Raw genomic sequence first — 16,103 nt, 5'->3', positions numbered from 1 at the left:
CTATTTTAGTGCTATATTCCAATTACAGTTCTGATATCTTTTAAGTAATTTGCTAATTATTATGATGTTAATATTATTAACTGATTAAGCCAAGTATGTGCGCAACAAAAAAAACAGTAAATTGAATATGGTAGAAATTGTAGTAACTTTGAATATTAATTGGTATCCCCAACTTGATGACGATTAGGGTGACCATGATGTCGGTACGATTTGGATCGGTCTTACAAAATTGTTAATTCATACTTAATGTAAAAATAACTTTACCTAAATAGTATACTAATAAATAAATAAAGATATACTTATTTCGGCATGTTTAATTATTCGATTCACGTAATGAGAGCTACATAATTGCCAAAAATTAAACCCGAAGTCCTTGGACATTACAGACTCATATTTATACATAATATTTAATTACTGAAACGTTAATTCTAACTATTTATATATATATAATCGATTCTATATAGGTTGAGCCGACATTTCCGTCAGTATACAAAAGCGGCAAATTTGAAAATTTTGTTTCAATTACAGATCTACGATGACGCTTAAAGAATAGCTAAAGTATGCAAAGGGGAAGTCATCACGTATATGAACACACCATGAGTATGATATTGATAGTGATAGGTATTTTGTTAAATTATGAATTATGAAGAGCATAAATAGTGTAGAATGCCGGTTTACACAGTTAAATGTAAGTTTTTATTTCGTCGTGTGCTAATATTTTATCATTTTAGTCAATGATCAAGATAATTTCGTGTAAAAACATAAATTGTTACGCTACGCTAGGGCTTGACAAAATGACTAGTATCGATAACCAGTGGGCATAGTAATAATATAAAATTATTTGCGTTGCAAGTGTTGAAAGTAGGAATTAAATTCGCAACGAGTGGTGATAAATTAAAACACGACCGAAGGCAGCGTTTTTAATCGATACGATTTGCGAATTACCAAGTACAACTACAACGTTTTACCCGACCCTGAATATCTGTCTCGCTCTCTCTTATAGCTGTCTTTGATAGAAATAAATAGAAATAGAAAATATTTATTTGGCGTACAAAAACATACCTAGATTACGGTAAGTACAACATAAAGTTAAGAATACAGTAAACATACACCAAATAGGATGCCGCTCAGCATAAGCAGTGTCTGTAAGACACTACGCTGGTTTTCACCCAATACGTACGATGGACGTACGGCGGACCACCTTCCTCACAATCAACCATGATCGCATTGATCGCGATCCAATACGCCCATCCCATCTGTAACAGCTTTTATAACTTTATAACTACTAAATTAAGTAAGGTTGTGTGAAGCGTTTTACAGAAGAGAAAAAAACTTTATCCATCTCTTTTCTGGGGCAATTATACTAGCATAGGGAAAATACAGTATGTTTCTCTCTGATTATGCACGAATGAGAAAAGATCCTGGCCAAACTATACATTCCATCTTATGCTAATATCCCACATTCATATGACTTATGGTCACCCTAATTAGAAAGAGATGGAGGGCTCAGGTTTGACATCTCATGTGGACACACTTTTTGGCCAGTGTACACTATCCAGTTTACTCTCTACGTCCGTGATTCTGTCCACGGACCTAGAGAGTAAACCGGATAGTGTACATTAGCCAAAAAGTGTGTCCACATGAGAAGTCAAGGTGGGCCGTTGCATCTCTTTCTAATTAGGGTGACCATAAGTCATATGTATGTGGGATATTAGGATAACATTGAATATATAGTTTGGCCAGGATCTCTTCTTATTCGTGCATAGTTATATTAGTTATAAAGAATCATACTGTCTTTTCGCTGTACTAGTATTATGGCCTAAAAAAGGATGGATATGTTTTTTTTTCTCTTCTGTACAACGCTTCACACAACCTTAGGTACTTAATTTAGTTGTTCTAAAAACTGTTATTAATAGGCGTAGATGCTGGACCACGAACATGGTCGATCCTCAGGAAGGTGGTCCGCCGTAACGTCTGTCAAGAATACAGGTATGAGTGAGAGAGATAGAGAGACAGATATGCTGACAGAACCAGAGGGTCTACCGCGAACCGCGTTCGACGTGTCGCCCCTCTGTCACACTTACGTACGAAAGTGCTACAAAGAGGCAACACGTCGAAAGCGGCTCGGGGTAGGCTCTCAGGACACCCCCACTGTCCTGAGAGCTTTTTACAGTCTTTGCCGCGTTAGGTCCCAGGCCCTTCATAGCAAGCACTAGCCGCCCCTTTCTCAGCACCCATCGTATAGACTGCCGCTTAAAATATCTGGCCGCCCTAGGCCCGGGCCTACTCGGCCTTAGGCCAAGCGCGCACCACGACTTTTTGTCGCGCGATAATTTAGTCGCAGAAATGTAACGTATGTGTTTATATGGCAGTGCGCGCATATGCGACAAAAAAATCGCAGCGATTTTAAAATTGTGATTTGTCACATTTTTCCGCGACTGCTCGCGACGCGATTGTCGCAAAGTGAATTGCGGCATACGGAGTTGTATGGCCCCGCGCGCACTGCGATAATAAAATCGCACCCGGACCTCAGTCGGCATATCGCTCTCCAAGCGTCAACATGTCGGAACCTGCTGCTGAAGACGCTAGATGTTGACCATTTAATTATGGAAATAGAAGGAGATCACCTTTGTGGTATAAATACTCAAATTCATACAGCGATCACATATTAAAGACAACGTTTCATGACAAACGACTGGTACGAAATCCATGTTGAGAATGAACAAACCGCGACTTTTTCATCGCAGTGCGCGCAGTTAATTTTCTGCGATATATTACAGCGCGATTCTAAAATCGTGTCGCAAAAACTAAAATCGTGGTGCGCGCTTAGGCTAAGCGCGCACCACGACTTTTTGTCGCGCGATAATTTAGTCGCAGAAATGTAACGTATGAGTTTATATGGCAGTGCGCGCATATGCGACAAAAAAATCGCAGCGATTTTAAAATTGTGATTTGTCACATTTTTCCGCGACTGCTCGCGACGCGATTGTCGCAAAGTGAATTGCAGCATACGGAGTTGTATGGCCCCGCGCGCACTGCGATAATAAAATCGCACCCGGACCTCAGTCGGCATTTCGCTCTCCAAGCGTCAACATGTCGGAACCTGCTATTGAAGACGCTAGATGTTGACCATTTAATTATGGAAATAGAAGATCACCTTTGTGGTATAAATACTCAAAGTCATACAGCGATCGCATATTAAAGACAACGTTTCATGACAAACGACTGGTACGAAATCCATGTTGAGAATGAACAAATCGTCGACTTTTTCATCGCAGTGCGCGCAGTGAATTTTCTGCGATATATTACAGCGCGATTCTAAAATCGTGTCGCAAAAACTAAAATCGTGGTGCGCGCTTGGCGTTAGGCTTAGGGCAAATCCGCCACTGCCACAGGGTCGCGTGGGACCGCTACGCCCGTTTGCTATAGTTTTTAACTAGGACGCTTGTCACCGAAGTTTGCATCGTTTGACGAGCATCTTTCTCTGTCTCTGTAATTACTCTTTTATAGGAGTAAAAGTAAAAGATGCCCGCAATTTGCGAACCTCGGTGTTCACGGTGGTAGACCATCTGTGCGAAAAGAGAAGAGTCGTGAAATGTAAAGAAACTAGTGATGTGCCGTTCCCATTAAATTTTCCAAAGAGGGTAAATTCCCAGTAACGTTTCTGGTATCGTCCCAAAAGTCAGTAAATTACCATAAAGTTCTATTTTTCTTTTATTATAAATGTGTTTTTTTATTATTATAACAATGTATAAATGTGTCTGTAATGTTTAAGGACTTTGGATTTCAATTTTGGCAATTATTTATTCTGTATTGGCTCTCATTTCACCAATTTAAACATGCCGAAATAAATACATACCTATTCATATAAACTTAGTTTTAAGTACGTAATAAGAATTGTGTACTTAACACTGATTCTCATCGTGCCGACATCATGGTCACCCTAATGAGTTTGACAATGTTGACTTGTATTTTTATCGCAAAATGTAATAATTGTGGCTTCCTTTTGAAACAATATTCCACAATTAGAAATTCTTTCACTCCTACAACCTTTAACGCAACATTTATTCACAATTTTTAAGAAATTTTTCATTCACGTGTTTTGATAACATGTCATCACACGTTAGGGATACCAATTAATATTCAAAGTTACTACAATGTCTACCATATCAAAATTAATGTTTTTTTTTGTTGTGCACATGCTTGGTTAAATCAGTTAATAATATTGACATCATAATTATTTACAAATTTCTTAAAAGATATCAGAACCTTACTCTAAATATAGCACTTAAATAATATAAGAAGGTATTTAATTTCAGTAGTATATTGATATAAAAACTACCACAATGGTATATTTTTAACATTGGCAACATGTGCGAGTGAGACACCGCGACCCACCTTTGCTATCTCAAGTTTCTGGCTCGGTGATAAGGTGAAATTTAGTATGGCAAAAAATGTGACAGTTCACTCCATCTTATAACTTCATGATTCTGTCTCGGTGATAAGGTTCAAATTAGTATGGCAAAAAAAGTGACAACTCGCTCCAGTTTAAACAATATAACTTCATGATCGAATGTCATTTTTATCATTGCCAGGCCTAAATTAAAATAATCTTAAAAATATTGTTAATTTCTTATTTTAATAAATTTTTCGCTATTTTAGGACTTTCTTCAACTATCGAATAGTTTTGGCAAAGTTAGTAAACGAAAAGCTTATATGAGTTTGAGAGACTATTATTTACAGAAACGCTTATTTGTACTTTAAAGTTGTCAAATAACAGGTAAACCTCGTATTTTCTGATACTTTGTGATGCTTTGTGATGCTTTGTGTTTGTAGATCATCAACAAATTTCACCATTCACATTGTTTGTTAGATTCGCAACGCGAATGTTTGCAAAGTACAATATTTTGCAACTGCTGGCTATAAAAAGTCTTAGATATTACGTTTTTATCATCAACTAGCAACACTGAACATGTTAAGCTATTCAAGGTACTTTTAAAATCGACATACCGATTCTTTTAACATGTTACTTAAGTTACTTTAAATTGAACTGAAATGTTAAAAAAAAACAATAAGTGACAGTGACACTGACAGCAGCTAGTAATCGCAAACGCACTGATCGCATGTTATGTTGCGCGACTTGTTGTGGAAAAATAGGAGTTAAAATCACTTAATTAATATCAAACTTAATATTACTTACATTAAGCAACAGAAACATGAGTTCCGACACATTAAATATAGCTCGCCGAAAGCTCAACGAAGTGCTTGGCGAAAAATCAACAAAATACTTCCATCACATGAAACAGTGGTTCCGCATGAAACTCACCAAGGAAGAATTCGACACCGAAGCTCGAGCCCTGTTATCTGCAGACCAAGTCCACTTTCACAACGAGTTTTTACTAGCCTTGTTGAATAAAGTGGAAGGTTTGGCTGAAACATCTATTAATATCGCACAGGAGAAAGCGAGCTCCCATAATAGGAATAGTCGTCGGCATAAGCGAAGTTCGCGTACTTCGGAGAAGTCGAACTTCGAACCGGCGGATTTGCTGGAATATTTGCCGCCGAACTCCCCGCCTGGTGCGGGCAGCGATGGGGCTCTAAAATACGCGGCACAGGTGATTTAATTTACCTTTTAGTTTACAGTCTAAATTTGAAATATTCAGTGTCATGCTTATCAGCAAGCTTACCTTGAGCAAGTCTTCTACATGATCAATGAGATGAGTACTAGAATTATTATTTAAAAAATACAGTTGAGCTGTTGCAGTGCATTTAGGAAATGTGGTTTCCTAAATAAAAGTTCAAACCAGCTAAAGCAATCCATTATATATACTAATGCTCAAAATTAATATTTCAGGAAATCTTCCTCCCAGACCACGCATTAGTCGTTGGTCGCTTCATGCTAGCAGCATGGGAGCTCGGCCTTGAAGGAGCTGACGACGAAGCAGCCGACCTAATCGTAGTCGCCGTCCAAAACTTCCTCAAAAACATAATCTCAGCCGTCGTTACCCAACGGAAAGGTTACAAGCGACGTAATAATTACACGTATGACGTTGGTGGTGACATGCCTAATATGTGGCTGCGGAATACGGCTAAGTTGTACGATCCGCAGGGCGATGGGAGAGTAGAGGTTGATGATGCGGTGGATGGGCTGGGGCCTCGGTGTCCCCCGACTATTGATGAGGTTGAACATGCTACGGCTTATGAGATTGCTTGCAGGTGAGTCTTATATCATAATTTATTTTGTAATTCTAAAGCAGCCTATCTTGTTACTTTACTATAACCTGGGTTCTTTCAACATCTTGCCTTTTTCTTCTGGTATCATGTAATGTAATGTAATGTAATTAGCCTTTATTATCGAAGTTAGTTGGTATGTTACGTACGTGTGCTGGCTTGCTAGCTGGAACCGAACTGGGGGTACCCGCAGATCTTCTCATCTACCCACATGTCAATATATAACATGCCTTTCCCTCTGGATAGATGACACTTCACTACATTTTAGAATCCAATATTTAAAGTCAGATTTGTACTACACTGTTTATGCACTTAAACTATATTGTTCACTTATACCCTAACACGCTTTCATAGTCTTTTATTATTATTTAGTAACTATTTAACTATTGGCTATCTGCACTATAATGTTCATCATCTCCACTATCAGACTCAATGTCTGAACTACCATATTCTTGGAGAGCTATCTTTTTCAAGGATGGTCTGTTGGATGGTGGGCTTTCACTAGACCGGGATCGCTTGTTACTGTTCGGTTCATTTCTAGGCACTGTATCATCCGAATCCCGTACTAAACACTCTTCTGGGCCTTTCACACCAATCATCTCTGCCCACTGACTCTGTGGAGGGATTCTTATTGTGCCAAAACCCTCATCTTCTCTTTCTTCTTCCCCTTGTTGAACTTCTTTACTATTACTTGATGGTCTTGCCTTGATTTCAACTTGTGTTTCTTCTTCTGTGCCACTTCTACTAAAACCAAGCATCTGATTTACATGTCTAATAAATAATTTATTTCCTTGTTTAATTTTATATCTTAACACTCCAATCCTTTTGACTATTGTTCCTTCTAACCATCTAGGCCCAGTTCTATAGTTCCTGAAACAAACTGTCTCTCCCACTCTAAATTCTCTCACACGTTTTGTTTCATTTTCCTGGATATCTTCTGTCTCCTTTTCTTGAATTGAAAGGGGGTGAAGCCTATCAAATTTAGTTCGGAAACGTCTATTGTTCAGGAGTTCCGCGGGTGTCTTACCGGTGACAGAACTAGGTGTTGTCCGCAACCCATACAATATCTTTTGCAATCTGGTTGACCATGGGAGATGTGACATTTTTTTTAACTTCAATTTTATTGTCTGTACCGTTCTCTCCGCCTGTCCATTGGACGCAGGATGATATGGGGGTACCAGTATATGTCTAATACCATTCTGTTTAAAATATTGACTTATCTCTTCTGACGCAAACGCTTTTCCGTTATCGCTCACTATGGTGTCTGGCAGCCCTTGTTCAGCAAATATCTCATCTAACTTATTAATTACCATACTTGAACTTTGCTCATTAACTATTTTGACCTCCGGCCATTTTGAGTATGAGTCAATTAATATTAAGAAAACTTTGCCCATGAAAGGCCCTGCAAAATCAATATGCAGCCGGGACCAAGCCTTTGGTGGGGTAATCCATCTGTGAGTCACTTTGGCTGGCATATTCCTTACTTCTCTACAAGTTTGGCAATTATGTATCAAGCTCTCTATATCTCTGTCGAGACCAGGCCACCAAAAGTAACTCCTTGCTATTGCTTTAGTGATGACTATACCATCATGATTGCTATGGAGCTCTTTAAGAACGCTTTCACGTAGCTTCAGAGGCACAATTACTCTACCTCCCCACAATATACAGTCATTATATTCTGTTAATTCATCCCGTCTTACATAATAATCTCTATATTTATCTTCTACTGTACTTGGCCAACCATTCCTAATCCAGAACATCACCTTTGCTAATATACCATCGGTCTTACTCAATTTAGCCACATCCTTAGCCGTCATCTGTAACTCAACTGGTGTCTCATTGAGCAACAAAACATTCACCTCTTGCAGCTCTTCTTCTATTCCACTGCTTTCAGGACCAGGCCATCTACTTAGGGCATCAGCATTCCCAATTTTTTTCCCTTCAACATATTGTAACTCGTAATCGTACGAGTTTAACAATAAAGCCCATCTTAACATCCTGGGTGATATCACATTAGGTATTGGCTTCTTTGGGTCAAATATACCCAAAAGTGGTTTATGGTCCGTCTGAATGACTATCTTACGGCCAAAAATATATGAGTAAAATTTCTGTACTGCAAAAATAATGGCAGCAGCCTCTTTATCAATCTGCGAATAATTTCGTTCATGAGAGCTCAGAGTGTTCCAGAACCGCACCCAGACCGTACTGCGAAGCATCACATGTAATAACCACTGGTTTCTTTAAATCATAATGTACTAATGTGTTCCCTGTAGTCAACATTCTTTTTAAGAGACTAAAAGCTTGTTGGCAATTTGGTGTCCATACCCATTTGGCTCCTTTCAACAATAACTTGTACAGTGGTTCTGCTACAGTTGCTTTCTGTGCTATAAATCTGTCATAAAAATTCAATAAACCAAGAAAAGCCTGCAACTCCTTTACATTTTTTGGTGCTGGCGTCTCCATTATAGCCTTGATCTTGTCTCCACAAGGATGCAGCCCATTGGCATCAATCACATGGCCTAGAAACTCCACGCTTGCCTTCCCAAATTTGCACTTCTCCTTGTTGACTCTAAGCCCGGCTTCCTTAAGGATCTGTAAGATGTGTTGAAGTCTGTCACTGTGTTCTTGTATTGTGCATCCGGTGACCACAATATCATCCAGCAGTACCGCTGCTCCTGATACGCCTGCCAATAAGTTGCTCATCATGCGCTGAAAAATTCCAGGACAGGCTTTAACCCCAAATGCTAATCTTTTACACCGAAATAATCCTTTAGGAGTATTTAAAGTAAGTAATTTTGAAGTTGGTTCATCAACTACGACCTGGGTGTAAGCTTGCTCTAAATCTATCTTACTGAAAATAACTCCTCCTTGCAAAACCGCAAAAGCTTCATTTAAGGTTGGCAGAGGGTAAGTATCAGTCTCAGTAGCCATATTCACTGTGGCCCTGTAATCCCCACAAAGCCTGACTTTCCCATTCTTCTTAATGATAGGTACTATAGGACTGGCAAACTCAGAATGACTGACAGGTTCCAAAACATCTTCTGCAACTAATCTGTCAATCTCTTGTAACACTCTTTCTTTAATTGCAAACGCCACAGGCCTACACTTCAAAAACTTTGGTTTCGCCTCGGGTTTCAAAGGTATGGTTACTACTGGGCCGGTGTACTTTCCTAAACCAGACTGAAAAACTTCTTTATATTTTTCCAATAAAGTATCTATATCTTCATCCTCCAATTTCATGTTATATATTCCCTGAATATCTATATTTAACTCTGGAAACCAATCACGGCCCAACAAATCTGGCCCGTTACCTCTCGCGATCAGCAAGTTTAATTTTTTATGTATATTTTTAAACCTTACATCAACTGCCGCTTCTCCTAACAACTCCACCTGGCTCTTAGTCCAGGTTGTTAACCTAACTCTTGACGCATCCAACCTTGGCAAGTTCCCATTCCAAATTTTCCTCGCTGTACTTTCTCTCAACATAGTAAATGCCGCTCCACAATCGACTTCCAACTTGACTAGTCGACCATTTAATTCCACATTTGCATAAAAAGGATCCGAAGGAAAGGAAAGGAGGGGGGGGGTTTCGGGGCCCTACCACCATCCTCTGGGCCCAAGTCAACCTCACCTGCTCGCGGTCCCCCTGCTGACAAACGGACGAGGCTATGGCGAAACGGCTTCTCCCGGCTCTGCCCGGGTTGCGCGGGTCAGATGGTAGTCGCCGCGTGTAAAAAGCCAAAACACCAAACAAAAATGGAAAGTCGAAGAAGAAAACGCACCACGGATAGGGCGCCGCCGCATAACGGCGCGCAGGGGAATCGCCCTACCCCTGCGATAAGTGGGCGAGGGCTACCGGGTCAAGGGCGGGCTCGGCCAAAGACGTTAGCCCGAAAGGTCCGCTTTGCCACGTGGAACCTTGGCACGCTGTCCGGGCGTTCCCGCGAGCTAGCCGACGTACTCGCCAGGCGGAGGGTGGCAGTGGCATTCCTGCAGGAGACTCGATGGAAAGGCAACAGGTCCCGGAACATCGGGAATGGATACAAGCTGATGTACACGGGCTCTCCGAGTGGGGACAACGGAGTGGGGGTGGTGCTCTCTGAGGAGTTCAGGGATAGCGTTTTGGACGTAAAGCGTATAAGCGACCGCCTTATGGTTGTGGAGGTGCTTATCGAAGGGGTCGTGACCAATTTGATAAGTGCCTACGCCCCACAGGCCGGTTGTAGCGATGCGGACAAGGCGATGTTCTGGGAGCATTTCGGGGAACTGCTGCAAAGCATCCCGTTGTCGCAGAGTGTTGTTGTGGGTGGCGACCTGAACGGTCATGTGGGTGAGAAGTGTGAGGAGTTTGGGCGTGTCCACGGTGGTTTTGGTTTCGGGAGCCGTAACCCCGAAGGGGAAGAAATTCTCCGGACGTGTACGGCTGCTGATCTAGCCGTCGTGAACACGTTTTTCAAAAAGAAATCCGAGCATCTGATCACCTACAGGAGCGGGAGGAGCGCCACTCAGATCGACTACTTTCTCACTCGGAGAGACTATATCGGCAAAGTAGCCACCTGTAAAGTCATACCGGGAGAGAGTCTCACTGCCCAACACCGAGTCCTTGTGATGGACCTGCTCGTCAAGCCCCGAGGCACATACCGGGAGCAGTGCCGCCCCCAAACCCGGTGGTGGCTGCTTGAAGGATCCAAGTCCCATGAGTTTGCTGCCGCTGTCAACGACCTCAGTGTTGTGACGGATGGCCATTCCGTACAGCAAATCTGGGATGGAACTCAGGCAGCCATCACACGGGCGGCGAAGGCGGTGCTGGGGGTGTCTAAAGGGGGTCGCAGGCTTGACAAAGAGACTTGGTGGTGGGACGCCACAGTCCAGAGGGAGACTAGGGAGAAAAAAGCCCTCTTTAAAAAGTGGCAAGCGTCCAGATCTCCTGAAGACCACGCGGCATACAGGGCTGCCAAACGTGCCACTAAACAAGCTGTAGCCAGAGCCAGACATAACCACTTGCGTCCTCTGTACGATAAGTTGGAGACGTCTGAGGGGCAGAAGTTCATTTATAAGTTGGCACGATCGAGGGTCAAAGCGGCGCAGGACATCTCCAAGTGCCGCTGCGTAAATGACCCTCACGGGAACCTGCTATGCGAGGATCGCGCGGTAAAGGAGAGATGGCGCTCTTACTTCCACAACCTGCTGAATAACCAGCACAAAGAGGTGCAACCTCCGGATCTCCCTCCGAATCAAGGACTAGTGCCACCGATAACGCCGGAGGAAGTCGAGGCGGCTCTTCGCCGCATGAAGAATCGGAAAGCTGTCGGAGCCGACGGAATCGCTATAGAGGCGTGGAAGTCGATGGGCTCTCAGGGTGTGAGCATACTCACTGATATTTATAACCGCATACTCCTCACCGGGAAGATACCCAACCAGTGGAGGCTGAGTATCATTACTCCAGTATTCAAAGGTAAGGGCTCGGTGCGGGAGTGTAGCAAGTATCGCGGTATAAAGGTTATGTCTCACACCATGAAGCTCTTTGAGCGCATAATCGATGCTCGGCTCCGACAGGAGTGTACAGTCTCGGGGTGTCAATATGGGTTTCGGCCAGGGTGCGGAACGATGGACCCTGTATTTGCCCTGAGGACCCTCATGGAGGGATACAGAGCAAAGAACACGCCTCTACATTTCCTGTTTCTGGACATGGAAAAGGCCTTTGACTGTGTCCCTCGTGAGATGATCTGGTGGGCGCTGCGGTCCAAGGCTGTACCTGAGGCCTATATTGACACTATCCGGGACATGTACCACGATTCTGATTCAATAGTCAGGACCGCTGTTGGTGACACCAACCCCTTCTCTGTCACTGTTGGAGTACATCAGGGCTCTGTGCTCAGCCCGTTTCTGTTTAGCGTGATATTAGACGCCCTGTCAGCCAGCATCCGAGACTACCATGAGCAGCCACCGTGGCTATTCATGTATGCTGATGATATCGCGCTGACAGACTCTGATAAGGGCCGACTTGTCCAGCGTGTGAACAGATGGAGGGGGTCGCTGGAGAACGGCGGTCTTAAACTAAATGTGGCGAAGACAGAGTACATGGCCTGCAATAGTACAGATCCTCTACCTGTCCGCATAGGCGTGGACATGGTCGAGCGCACGGATCAAGTTAAGTACCTAGGATCTGTACTTAGCACTACCGGGGACATCGACAGCGACGTCAAAGCCCGAATTTCCGCTGCTTGGGTCAAATGGCGGGAGATGACTGGGGTTATTTGTGACCCCAAAATGCCGATTAAGTTGAAGGGACAGGTCTATAAGACCATCATTAGACCTGCCCTTCTGTACGGCAGCGAGACTTGGCCTCTACTAGAGCGGCACAAGCAGGAACTGCGTGTCACGGAAATGAAGATGCTGCGGTGGATGTGCGGAGTTTCACGCAAGGATCGCGTCCGAAACGCCCACATTCGGGGTAGTCTTGGCGTCCGTGACATTGCAGACAAACTGCAAGAGTGTCGCCTTCGTTGGTATGGCCACGTCTCGCGCAGACCGGCAAGTTACGTGGGTAACAAATGCCTGGCCATGCCGCCTCCTCCCGGTACGGGAAGAAGAGGCCGGCCCAAGAAGCGATGGCTTGATGTCGTCAAGGAGGACATGCGTGCCAACGGACTCACTACCAGGGATGCCGAAGATCGGGCAAAGTGGTCACGAAGGAGTCGGAAGGCGGACCCCGGGTCCTCGCGCCCCGCGCGGGGGCACAGCCGGGATTGACGCCAGGATGATGATGATGATTGCATAAAAAGGATCCACCTTGTTCGACACTAAATTACACAAAACATCCTCATACAATCCATTCAACCGACTTGATTCTTTTGACTTACTTTTGTCTCGTGTATCCGAACATACCTCTGCAATATGGCCCTGTTTTTTACACACATAGCACCGACTATATCTGAACCTACAGAAATTTCCGTGCCTTTTGCCACACCGCCAACAATCCTTGCTCGGTTCCAACGGTCTCGCTTTAATTTTATTAACCTCCATTGGCTCGTCACCGCCTGTACCAGCAGGCGCCACGCTAGAGGTCGCTACCGTCGCTGGCGTCGTCATGACTATCACTCCGGCGTCCGCCGTTTCAGCCGTTAACGCCAATTTTACCGCTTGATCAAAAGTTAATGTTGTCTGCTGCAACAATTGTTTTTGCATCTCTTTATCACGAATGCCACATACTAACCGGTCGCGCAACGTGCGATCCAAATCGGTAAAATTGCACTCTATAGCCAATTTACGCAAACTAGCCACGTACTCTTTTATATTTTCACTGCTCGATTGACACCTCATATGAAACTTATACGATTGCACTATTTCATTTTGTTTTGGATTAAAATGATCGTCTAACGCGGACTTTACAGTTGTATAGGTTATGTCTGCGATCTTTTTCGGTGAAATTAACGACTCAACTAGATCATATAAATCACGACCACAAACTGCAAAGAAATTCGCTTTTTTTAACTCGTCCGTTTGAATACTATTCGCGAGCAAACAATATTCGAACCTATTCACGTAATTTTTCCAATTGTCTTTGTCCATATGAAATTCACTAAATTTTACCGACATTTTATTCATCACACTTAAATCACACTTTTAAACATTCAAACACTATGTTTAAAGCACTTTTAGCGTATTTCCGAATTAAATCCCGTCGCCAGAATGTTACGTACGTGTGCTGGCTTGCTAGCTGGAACCGAACTGGGGGTACCCGCAGATCTTCTCATCTACCCACATGTCAATATATAACATGGTACATAGTATATGTTAATTCAGTTTCATAACTTTAACTTCAACTCGTCGTTTGACATAGGCCTCCTTTTGTTTCTTTCTTTTGCTGTTATCATAGATTACAATTAAAACAAGTAAGTAATCCAAAATATTGTAGAGTTAGACCAAGAAAAGTCTGCAGCGATTTTGATAGCTTACGCAGTGCAAGTGTTATTTATACGTCATAAATTTCATAGAAGTTTGACGTTTAAAATAACACTGGCACTGCGTGTGCTATCAAAATCGTTGCAGACATTTCTTGGTCTAACTGTAGCTACAAATTCGACAGCTGATATAGATGGTGCTTTGGATTTGACAAACAGCATTTTATATTTCAGTTGTAAAATTTACAGTTCCAATACTTAATACTACTCTATGCATCCTCATATTTCTTTGTTTGTGATAAAATGAGATTTAAAAATAGGCGTGTATCAATTACTTGTAGAAATGGTTGGCAACACCATGATTAATTATACTTTTTTTTTACAGCATCCCCAACCCGGTGCCAAACGACGACAAACTTACAATAGACGAGTTCTACAACACGCTCCTGACACACAGAAACGTCATAGCCAGCCATTCTGTATACGCTGTGAACATGGAACGACTAGCCGTCATGCTGAACCATCCTAGCTATTGATAAGGAGGCAAAGGCCCCCAACAGTGGACTGGCGGTCTAAGGCACACTTGGATGCAAGCAGTGAACGACCACTTCTTGTGGAGATCCTAGAGGGAAGCCTAAAGCCTAAGTCTAACAGTGTACGTTTTTCGACCGTCAAGAACTCTTAACTTGAGCAGTTATGCGGCCAGAGAAAAGACTTGTTGGTGAGGTGTAGAGATCCTTGGGAGAGGCCTTTGTTCAGCAATGAACATCTTTTGACTGATGTGATAATGTGTGAATAGGAGTCTCACTATGACGGTATTTTCCTTACCTGGGGAAACGACACAAAAGGGTCCTACGCGTTAAGAGGGACACAAGATTTGAGTAGTGTTTTATTTTCTTTTTACAGAATAACCATTACTTAAATCATGATTATTCACAACGGGACTTAATCGCGTAAAATTAAGTTTTAAATTCCTCCGACGTTTCGAGGACGGCGTTATCCCCGTAGTCTCGGAGAAGACGGTGAATAATAATGAGTAAAAATCGTTATAGTTTATAAATCAGTATTCTTAAATCGTATACACGGTGTAACATGAGTAAACCGAATAATTTTAACATCGTAATTCTGATCATATTTAGAGACAAAAATGTCCTATAAACTTTTTTGAAATTCGCCTAGTTTCAGAGATATTATTAATTTAAAAAAAAAAAACAAGTTTTTATTGTTACATAGTGTAAAAGGCCTTTTTGATGGTGATGTTGCTGCTATGGGACGTAGTCTAAATATCCTTATTGATAGATGTCAAAAAGTGACAAGTAACACTTTGCAAAAAGTAGTTTCTACGAAAAAAAATGTAAAAATCAATTTTAAGTGACAAGTTTACCAATAACATTTATTTTTTTATGTAAAAAATGTGTGCATTAAAAAAATTGAAAAAACAAAACAAAAAAAAAAATTTTTTTTGGCGAAATTGACCTAAACTCATATTACATTTTTTACTTCGTTTGACCTCAGAAATGCGTGGTTAAAATTATTCGGTTTCCTCATGTTACACCGTGTATTAAGATGGAAGGATAAGTTATAGGGTTATTAATTATAATTGAAGGGTCCAGAAAGGCAATCATTGGGACGTAGAGGAATTGATATTTTCATTGATTGAAAGGTGCGTGTGAAGTCCGCAATCCGCATTGGACTAGCGTGTGGAGCATAGCCCGACCCGAACCTCTTCCGTACAATGATAGAGGAGTCCTGTGTCCAGCAGTGGGACATATGCAGGCCATCATAGAAAATCATGGCCTATGGCGACATATGACGTCGAGTTAAGGATTTAAACTTTCAATAAATGACACAAAGTTTATACCTAACTAAATTTTTTTATTACTCTACTCCAAGCAACCCCACAAGTTTTCACTTTCAATTTATTTAGAAGGATATTATTAATAAATTTTCTACACCCTGAGGGCTCGT

The 16,103-nt window shown here is 42.1% G+C and overlaps 1 protein-coding gene across 1 annotated transcript; it reads left to right on the top strand.

Annotated features, from left to right (window-relative positions):
- The first annotated feature begins 5,148 nt into the window (after positions 1 to 5,148).
- On the top strand, positions 5,149 to 15,890 carry LOC134806347 (transcriptional adapter 1-like). The gene is made up of 3 exons (XM_063779557.1): positions 5,149 to 5,615; positions 5,855 to 6,216; positions 14,521 to 15,890. The coding sequence occupies exons 1-3, from the start codon at positions 5,217 to 5,219 to the stop codon at positions 14,669 to 14,671; spliced, it is 912 nt and encodes a 303-aa protein (XP_063635627.1). The 5' UTR covers positions 5,149 to 5,216; the 3' UTR covers positions 14,672 to 15,890.
- The last annotated feature ends 213 nt before the right edge of the window (positions 15,891 to 16,103 follow it).

This window comes from Cydia splendana, chromosome 3 (genome assembly GCF_910591565.1).
Source record: "Cydia splendana chromosome 3, ilCydSple1.2, whole genome shotgun sequence".
Taxonomy (NCBI): domain Eukaryota; kingdom Metazoa; phylum Arthropoda; class Insecta; order Lepidoptera; family Tortricidae; genus Cydia; species Cydia splendana.
The sequence above is the reverse complement of the archived record's forward strand: the minus strand, read 5'-3'. Positions and strand labels throughout refer to the sequence as shown.

What these genes read in the sequence shown, in the direction of transcription:
- LOC134806347 (XM_063779557.1), top strand. Translation starts at nt 5,217, where the DNA reads ATGAGTTCCGACACATTAAATATAGCTCGCCGAAAGCTCAACGAAGTG. An exon ending in CTCTAAAATACGCGGCACAG is followed by an intron (nt 5,616 to 5,854) that starts GTGATTTAATTT and finishes TTAATATTTCAG; the next exon opens with GAAATCTTCCTCCCAGACCA. An exon ending in GCTTATGAGATTGCTTGCAG is followed by an intron (nt 6,217 to 14,520) that starts GTGAGTCTTATA and finishes TTTTTTTTACAG; the next exon opens with CATCCCCAACCCGGTGCCAA.